We start from the raw sequence: 10131 nt of genomic DNA on the forward strand, positions 1-10131 counted from the left end.
TGCTAAATCATTAGTATTTATTGGTAAAATGGAAGCAAAATTAGTCCTGACCTTCAGAGCTAAGTCAAAAGGTTAATTTGTGTCCATTTCCAATTCAGGGCATTAATTGCTCCCTTCTCTAATAGTACATAGGACAATAGTTACTGTTTATTTCAGAGATAAATCAAACTGTAGGTGATGGTTTGCATTCATAATTCTGTGCTTATTGCTTCTTACAAATGAATTCTGAGTCACAGAATGTCTCTTCACAAGTTCTGCTTAAAACATCAATAATTAAAAAATAACAATTAAAAAACCTCTTAAAAAAAAACCCCAAAAACACAATGCCTATTTCAGCCTAAAACTAGTGGTATGTGATATACTTTATAATGCACAGAGGATAAAAATAACTATGTGTTTTTAGTTGCTCAGATATTACTGTTTGTGACAGCTCTGAATATGGGGAAAAACACACCACTGTGAAACTAATAGCTGCTTTTGTTTCTCTTACAGCCACCCTGTACACATCCTGCATTTTGTTGGGCATATTTCTCAACAGCAGCGTACCAATATTCTTTGAGCTCTTTGTGGAAACAGTCTACCCTGTTCCAGAAGGAATTACCTGTGGAGTTGTCACCTTTTTGAGTAATGTGTTTATGGGAGTGCTTTTGTTTTTCCTCACGTTTTACCACACAGGTAAGAAATATGAGTTACATTGAAAATGTAATTCTCCATGAAGACATACCCTTGTCAGTAAGGGGATGAATTTGCATATACAATTTCTGTTAATAATCAAATGCCTGAATCCCCTTTAGTAGCAAGGGAAAAGAACTTGAATTGTTCTTTTCTACGTGCACGTTAATAAAAACAAAATGCTTTTCTGTAAGATGTATGTAGACATGTTCCACTTGAAATTTGCTGTAACCAGAACCCATCAAGATTGTACAGTCATCATATTTTTATAAATTTTTATTTAGATTTTCATGGATAAATATTCCTTTAGATAATCCAGTGGCCCAGTGAGGCAGAACAGTGTCGTGTTTGATATTTTCATCAACATCTTCAGGTTTTCTCATCTCAGGAGTATTATTTGCTTCCTCATAATTCATAATCAGGCTTCAAACTTGCTGTTTAATAGACTATAATAAATTCTTATTACTCTCCTATGACAAGATGAGCTGCTTAGTGAATGAGGGAAAGGCTGTGGATGTTGTTTACTTGGACTTCAATAAAACCTCTGATGTTGTTTCCAACTAGCTTTCTCCTGGAGAAACTGGTGTGGGTGGCTTAGATGGATGAGCATCTTAAAATGTTTTGTTTTGTAACTGAGAGGAGACTGGTGAATTTCAGAATGAAATGTGTTTGAAATTATAAAGGTTACAGTGCAGGGCTACTTTTCAACGTGGCTTGCGTATCTTTCTGACAAGTAATTATATGTAGGTTAATGATTATGTTCTGAATTATGTTCTGTGAACAAAAATTGAGAGAGAGGATTTTTTTTTATACTTACTTTCACTGAACTGCATTGTTGTAAGAAGTGGATTCTATCCACACCAGCCTCAGTAGCACGATGTTTACTCCTTACATCTTAAAGAATGCTTTTATGATTAATATTAATTGTTGTGAACTCTGTTCACATACATTATTATTTCCAACATTTAAACCTGAGCTGAAAAGATGGTACAGAATATTTTGAGGATATTTCCAACATTCCTCAGTGTAACGTGTTCTGAACTGCTTAATAACCAAGGAATTGGGACACAATCTCTTGTAATATTTGCATAGTCTTAACTTCCTCTGACTGAAGAATTATGCTAGAGTGAATTTATTCCCTCATGGATAGGATATTTCAGGCCATTTTATTCTCTAGCAGGTATCGGTAAAAGCAGGTAAGAGTAAACCTGCAATTAGTGTATCCACACACTTGGAATCTTTTCCCTATTTCTCCAAAGGAGGGGAAAAGAAGTTGTCTGTGCTCGAGATGATCCATTCTCAGTGATGCAGTAACAGAAATAATCAAAATTGCAGATGTTTGTGATCGCTGGAGGCAGTCAATGCTGGTGGATGCTATTGGCTCCTTTGATAATGGAAAAAATCTTTAGAATTTAGATAACGATCTTAAATACTTGTCTTCCCTTTGAATCAAATGCATCTTCTAATGACATCTAAGGAGCTTATGGGTAAACCAGAACTCAGTCAAATTTATCTTGTTCACTCCTTGCTTTTAGGCCAAATAATCTTTCAGTAGTTTAAATTCTTATTTCTTTTTTCTTCTCATACTGTGACATTGCAAAGGCTGTGAAAGAATCGAGCAAGGGAAACTTTCCAGTGCACTGAAGATTTTGGTCCAGCTAACTTGGTTGAGAAGGGAAATTCCAACCTTTCGGAAACCTCAGCCTAATTTTTTGTGCTGTGCTCTGAGACCAAAAGCCTCAGCTTCTGGACATGGTTTCCTACAGGGAATTCCAAGTGAGAACCACGGACAAATCAGCCTTTAGCTTTGTGTGATCCATATGTTAGCATGAAGCTCCAATGCTGTACCAAATTCTGTGTCACAAAAGGCATGAAGGGTTCAAGAGGAAAATGTGGTCTTTCAGGTTATACAAGTTCGTTTAACCTAATTAAGGAAGGGTATTGCTTATCCCAGAAAATAGCAGCATATCATTTACCTGCGAACAACATAGTCTACTCCAAGCCTAGAAATACTTTATTAAGGTTTTGATTGCCTCGCCAAATCTGTGAGTGTTCTGGGGAGAGGGTGTTGTTGGTTGTTGCTGGTTTTGAGGGGTTGCTTTCCCCAGCTTTGCATCTTGTCCTTTGCATTTGGTAATATAAATTGTGCTTTTTCTTTTAGCAATGTAAATTTTAGGTTTATGAAAGTAGCAGTGATGAAGTCTTGATTATGATTAACTCAGACTCAGGGAGAGCTTAGATTCTGTAAAAGTCAATAAACAATTTCAAAAAAGATAAAAACATGCTTACTTCTAAGTGACACTGCTAAATAGTAGTAAAATATCAGGCAATAGGATTTCTTGAATGTGGAACATAGGAGCAGAATGTTGCATCTAACAGCTAAAAAGAGCCTTCTGAGCAGCTGTTAGTGCAACTAGTTTTAAATTGCATTGATTGCACTACTCACAAGGTTTGTCTTTTGGAATTAGTTTTCCCTCCTTAGCCACGTAGCAAGTTTGATTCAAAATCAAATCGTACTGCTTCTTATGCTTTTAATTTGTTTTAGTTTTCAATCTATAGGAATCAAAGAACTAATGAGTAGAGTGTTCAGAAGTGGTTTATTCTCCATTAGCAAGAATAGATTTTTTTTTTTCCCCTCTTTCTGCATTGACAGGCTGGGTAAGAAGCATTAACATTAGCTGGAGGCATTGGTTTTATATATATGTATATAGAAGTCCATGGAGGAGTCCCATAGACCATGTTAACCATCTATCGATTGTGGAGCTGTCAAGATTTTGTTAAGAACACAGCAATTTCCTTCAAACCCACCAGCCATGTTTCTAACTGACAACATTAGAAGTCTTAGTAGCCTTAAACGCGGAGCATGTTCAATAACTAAGATTGGTTCTGTCTTCTGCTTTCCAGAGTTCTCCTGGTTCAACTGGTGCCTCCCAGGATCGTGTCTGCTCAGCCTGCTCCTCATCCTGTGCTTCCGGGAATCCTACGACAGACTCTATCTCGATGTCGTCGTCTCTGTTTGATAACACAGAACTGCTGACAGGTTGGGAGAGACTGAGTATTGACTTTTGCAGTCTGCACATCTGCCTGGATTTGCACAGCTGGCCAGAGGGAAAAAAAAAAATACAAGATAGAATTGTGGCTTTATAAGTGAAGGTGAGGGACAGGATGTTTCTTACATTCAAGCGCACTCAATTTGCATTCATTACAGGCAGATGAATGTGCAACTTGAGTGGTCATAAAGATGCCTGAAGTGCACAGGGAGAATATATCCAATGTACAGGTTCCAGTGTCCGACCTGGGGTTCTCTATTTAAAGGCTGTTCACGTAGCAGTGAGATGTACAAGTGTGTGTGTGTGTGTGTGTGTGTGTGTGTGTGTGTGAACCAACTCAAGGTTGTATGAACTGGGGTACTGATAACTTTTGAGTCTTCTATCAGAATAGGAACAGTGAATAATCTCAAAAAAAAAAAAAAAAAAAGGGAAAGGAGGACAAAAAAAGAGGAAAATTCTTTTTTTAAAGATCTGTCTTTCAAATTGCCAGTCATTTATATACCGTGTCCATTAAACAGTTAAGCTAAAATAATTTGGTGCTGTACACTACATTTACATTCTAATAAAGTGATTTCTGATACAAGACACTGGTACCAGGGTTTTTAGCCATACTAAATAGCAAAACAATCCTTGCAGTGTTGTTAGAGGTGTTTGTTTTTATCACCCTGGTGCATGTATATGCCGAATGATAGCTGTATCTGCCACTGAAGCCTGACTTGCACAACACCTGCCTCTGAAATACCACCATGGTTCTGTATGGGCACACAGCATCTGTGGTATCTCAGAAGCTTACTGTAGAGTCATTTTTTGGTAAATTTTGCAGTTTTAAAGGCCACCACTGTTTCACCTTATCATGCTCTGTCTCCAGTACTGCCTTTTGTTCTTTTGTACTGTGAAGACCTGTTCACACCGCTAAGTACTGTTGGTGTGGATGTTTGAGTCCTGGTCTTTCTCTTCTGATACTCTTAAGGTGTGCATGTTTTTTTAGGATTAGTTTACAATTGAGGGTGCCTAAGCAATATTGTTTGTTAATCCAAGTCTTTAAAATCAGTTTCCTAAAATATGTTTATAGTTTGCTGGGGTACCCCGATGGCGAAATGACAATGAGAAATAACTCATGAGTTCTGGCATAACTTGGAAAACATAATGCCAGCTCTTTTTATCAGAACTAATTTGTGGTCGTAGCGGCCCTTACTTGAACATAAATATTGAAGACACTTTTGAATAGTTTTTTAACTCAATTTTAAACTTGCTAATAATTTCTTAATTCTATTCTTATATTTCAGTTCATCATCATTTACAGTATTCCCCGTATGTGTGTGCTGTGCTTTGTGTTAGGTATGTGAGTGTGTCTGCATGTTTATATCTATGTATACACAAATATAACTTATAAATATCTTATACATATCTTATATATATATATATATATATATATATATAAAACTCATATATATATATATATATATATATGAGTTGTATAAGGGTATGTGTTTACATAGGTTTATTTTAAGTACTCCTGTCTCTGGATGGTAGTATGCCACTGTTTGTAGCTAAACCAGTCACTGCCATGAATGAAAATACATACATGGGCTGTCTGTGACATAAATTTTCTTTTCATGGGGTGAATGATTTCCTACTGTAGCTGTTTTATAATACGGAGCACATGCACGTGTTGGAGGAGGTTGGTGTGCAGAGTTCTGTGTCAATAGAAGTTTGAATCAAACGCCCTTTGCTCCTACGTGGGGCTCTTCTCTGTCTTTCTTGAGTGATACAGGCACTGTAAACTCACTCAAATAAAACCTGATCTGAGCACTACCTTTCTGACATGTATCCATTCATTCTCTTCTTATTTAGCAGAGAGGATACTCCATTAATACCTTCAGCTCAGGAGTGTATTTGTGCAGCAAAATAAAGCATGCTGTTTCATGGCAGCTGCTTTTATGTTTTCTGAGCGATGGATGTATTTACTACAGTAAGTAACAGAAAATTGACTTAGCCCATTGCCTGTCCTGGCTACTAAATGATCTTTTTTTTTTCCTTGCAAGAGGCTCTTTGTAGACAATGGAGCTAACCTATGCAGAGTTAACTTAGTCAATCTAACCATCACATTCAGAACCACCGGCATCATCCTTTTGTTGTTTTTCAGATGGATGGTATTAACTGCCCAACTTCTTTTTACTACATTTCAGTGCCTGGAATGGTTTCAGTAGCCAATAGCTGCTGCTACCTATTGTCCTCTGAAAAGTAGGATTGCTTGCCAAGAATTTGATTGGAGTTGCATTGTCATGGCAGAATTGTGCCCGTGGATGGCTCTTCAGAGCTCTACTTCTGCAATTTACTGTAGCTATATTAAGATGAAAATTGTACTGTTCAGGCACTGTCCCAAGTGACAGAGGTTTCTAATCTTTTTGCTGTCCAGACTATTTTGAGATGGAGGAGCACCTGAGGCAGCATTCAGACTATAACCTCTTCCTCCTCTGTTCCAGAAAGCAGTGAACAATTCAAAATATTTGTCAGTGCTGCCAGATCCAGACTCTGTTACTGTCAGGGAGACTGAAGGTCTTGTTTTAAACCCTGTTGAGAGTTCTCCTGATTTGCTGCGAATTGCTCACTGCTCTCCTGAACTTTGGTAGGAATTTGTGCATCTGTCTTGGGCACTGTAATGTGTGGTCTTAATTACAGCCCTCAGTACCTCTGCACAGAAAACTGAACTGCTACCTAGAGCTGAGCAGTGCAAGAAGACCCTGTTGGAGAGCTGTGCTGTGCCTGCAGGCCTCAACCTGAATTCCCAGCACATCTCATGGAAATCGGATTGAAAGCTGACGGAAATTGAGTGCACAAAAGGATGGCACCCAAAGGACTTCAAGTTGATGAGGACCCTGCACTCCAGACATGCAATCTTCAGGTGCTATGCTCTTATTAGACTAGCAAGTCTGGCTTGGAACAGGAGGTGGGGACTGTGAATGTGCTTGCTCAGGTGTCTGACGGTCACCAATGAGGGTAAGTCAGGACCAGCATCTTCCTGTGGAGCAGTCCATTTTGTATTAGTAACCCAACTGAAGCTTTGGGATTATTTCTTGGATAACATTTGCTTCTCTTCATGGCCCAGAGGAGCAATTTTACCCAGCGGTGCAGAGCTCCCTAAAATACATATAACGGTCCACATTTTATTTTGAAAATGCTGGGAAGGAACACAGCAGTCATTCTCTTCTCTTTAACAGATCTTCATTTCAAGTAGTTATACTTTGGGCTGCTTCTTGGGTTTCTGTTTGGCTCACTAATAACTCTGAATTCAGTTCTGCTGGCTTTTTTATAGCTAGCTTTCATGCTGCTAATGGGTTTAGTAGGAGCTGGCTCTGCTTATGCTGCTGTTTACTGTCTCTTTGCTGCTTTTGCCCATTAATTTCCTTTTGATTCCTTTGCTTTGCTGAGTTCCCTCCTGCTCGCCTGTGTTGGTGGCAGTGCAGGGACCATGGTGGAGAAGAGCTTCCATGCTCCCAGCTCCTGCACTTAGAGAAGCCAAGCAGATAGAGCTTACATGCGGTATGGATTCAGGTTCACAGCATCTGCTGAGTTATTCCAAACCATCTGATGGATCAGGAGTTGTGGGAGCAGGATGTGTTCATCTTCACATGGGTTGGAAAATCCCATGCTGTGTCTGTAGCTCTGAGGGGACAGGCTGATGCATGTAATGTGGGAGGGAGGGGTTCCTATAGGGCCTTTCAGCACTGCAGTACCTACCGTGTGAGTTGATCAAATCCACATAGAACGTGAAGTTTTGTGCTGAGAGAGATACTAATCTCTGGCTTATCCTACAGTAATGCATTGCTTAGACACTAACATAAATAAACTGGATTGGTATTCATACATCGGCTGTTACTGGAAAAGGAAGTGCTGTTTTTCGTGAGGATTGACTGGAATATGAGCGGGGATTTATGCAGTGAGCACAATGGATTTAGCTGTCCTGCACTGCTCTGACAGCAGATTTTTAATTGTTAATCCTCATTTCTTACGTTAGGTCACGTTCGGATGTTAATTAGCATCTGAAGGAGAAACAAAAAAAACAAAAGCACTCAGGTGGGGCTTACGTTTCATTTTTTCTGTTGTTGTAATTATGGATTGTGGTAATAATTTGGCAAGATTTGGGTACACCTGTATGGGTTTTGTATCGAGTATATGGGTTTGGCAGTAGTGTCTCTGTTCCCAGTGTTCCTAAAGCACCGGGCTGTGGCACGTGCTCCTGTCTGGATGCATGTGGGGCTGCGGTTGTTCTTGCTGTGAAGTTGGTGTAGGTGGCAGCTGAGAGTCTGCTCGCTTCACCAGGGTTCCCTGAGAGGCAGCAGACACAGTGAAAATCAGATGTTGTCAATCTGCTTGTAATTTTTACAGTTTGTCTTTCAATGCAGATGAAACTAATAAATAGAGGAGGAAATGTAGCTTGGCCCAAAGTTTTGACAAGCAGCAAAAAGCAAATATTTGCACAGATGTGCTGGCTGCTGCCTTCCATTCGGGATCGTGGTATATTCAGAGCATCTCGTGCTCAGCTGAGTGGTTTGCTGGGCTCAGCCAGAGAGGTCGGTGTGACGAAGGGAAGTGCTGGATGTGCTGCCCCGAGCCCTGGGGCCTTCCCCCCTGAGCTGCCCTCCTGCTGTGACCCACTTCACTGCAGGTTGCTGTGCGTTTTACTTCTGTAATTCTTAAAAATGAGTCGATATAACTTTATTTTAGGGCAAATCCTCCTTTTCGTATGTGATATTCTGATGTGATATGTTTTTATTTTGCAGAAAGTAATGTTTAAACCACCATATACCTGTCAGCGTAACACACCCTCTGTACTGTTTAACACTGGAATCTCGCCGTGATGCTCGTGTCACTTTCCGTACCGCTTGTTGCGCATTAAAGAAGTCACTCAGCTGTGCTGCCATCAGTGTTCATTAATTCATACAGAACCCCGAGGGAATCGCTTATTTCTGCTATAAAATTAATGGAAAGTACTGAAGGTAAGGCTGCACAGTGTAGCATCCTCAGTGTAAAGGGCTGAGCCCCATCCCTGGGGGCGGAGAGCACCCTCTGGCTCTGGTTCCCTGTCTCGGGATGCTGGGAGCTGTCTGGTTTGCTCTTTTGGAAGGGCCGCCCTTCATCATCCCTTTGCTTGTGTTTATTCCTCACCTGATTGAAATAGACCCAACTGGGTTCCATGTTTACGTTCTAGGACCAGCTCTTCAATAACATCCCAGCCACAGAGAAGTTTAAAATAGCCTTACCTCCTCTCAGTGTCAGGAAGAGCTCTGTCAGCCCTGGTGGTGGGGAGGAGCTGGGCCCAGCTATTCTTAGCAGCAACCTCTTTCCAGCCTATATATGGGAGCTGGAGGCCACACTGCTCCCAGGCGCATTTATCGCCGCGGTGCTGCAGCAATCTGTGCTGGGGGATCAGGGCCAGGGTGCGGCTCAGACCTGTGAGCTGGCAAACCCTCTCTGCTCGGCCTTGCTCAGGGAGATGCTTTGCCCACTTTCTATTTAATCTTTCCAGCCACTGGCATCTGCCAAATGGCCGCCCCACAGCATGAGGAGGCCCCATTCCAAGTGCGGCCGACAGCAACGTGAGCATGTAAATGGGGTGCGGCATAAAGAGAATTTCCGTGAAGAGCCCTCTGAAAAATTTGTTGTTGCTAAGAAATGTTGAAAGCAAAAAACAATAACGTGGCTGCTGCCAGAGCAATAAGAGTGCATCGGTGCTTTGCTTCTTGTGCGCAGCGCTTGCTTGTGACAGTAAATTAAGTACTGCAGAGATGGGGATGATTTTCTCCGTGGCCATCGATGCTTCACATCACAGAAATATCAAACAGTGCTGCTGGAGGTGGTTCATTACCCGGCGCAGGGAAGCGGAGCACTCTGTAGTTCCCCTAGCAGTGGGCAATGGCTGTGGGCTGTGCAGTTCTCCCCATGTCTGATGACTGGAGGAGGGCACTGCCTGTCCTGACCTCAGTGCTGGGGGTGAGGCGGGGTGGTTGTGGTGGTGGTTGGTGTTTGGAAGCAGTGGGGCAGTGCTGAAAGCTGCCTCGCTGTGATTAACCTGAAGCTTGGCTGCTAAGCAGAGTGCAGTGACAATTCCACATGAGTGGAGTTCTATGAATGAACTGAAGAAAACACGTCAAAATGCATTTCAGCTGTTAGCAAAACAGTATTTTTAATGACTCTCCAAAGCCTTTGGTAATTGAGCTGTGTGCTTGAGAGCGTGCAGTCTTGCACGTACACTGGAGAGGGAGAAGCCCATGGGCTGCCCTGGGAGCTGTGCAGGAAGGAGCTTGTGGGCTGGGGGCCTCTGACCAGAAGCTGGAGATGGATAATATGGGAGCACAGGACAGATCCAGCACCCCCTGGAGCCATCCCGTAGACCTGTAGGCACTGT

General features: G+C 41.5%; 1 protein-coding gene across 1 annotated transcript in view; it reads left to right on the plus strand.

Moving 5' to 3' along the window:
- Positions 1 to 5537, plus strand: part of DIRC2 (disrupted in renal carcinoma 2) — a 58122-nt gene extending 52585 nt beyond the window's left edge. The window contains exons 8-9 of the mRNA XM_015290001.4: positions 493 to 675; positions 3577 to 5537. Coding sequence (XP_015145487.2) covers positions 493 to 675; positions 3577 to 3692 — 299 coding nt within the window. The 3' untranslated portion in view covers positions 3693 to 5537. The remainder of the gene's footprint in view (positions 1 to 492; positions 676 to 3576) is intronic.
- The last annotated feature ends 4594 nt before the right edge of the window (positions 5538 to 10131 follow it).

The sequence above is a fragment of the Gallus gallus genome, chromosome 7 (genome assembly GCF_016699485.2).
Source record: "Gallus gallus isolate bGalGal1 chromosome 7, bGalGal1.mat.broiler.GRCg7b, whole genome shotgun sequence".
Lineage (NCBI taxonomy): Eukaryota > Metazoa > Chordata > Aves > Galliformes > Phasianidae > Gallus > Gallus gallus.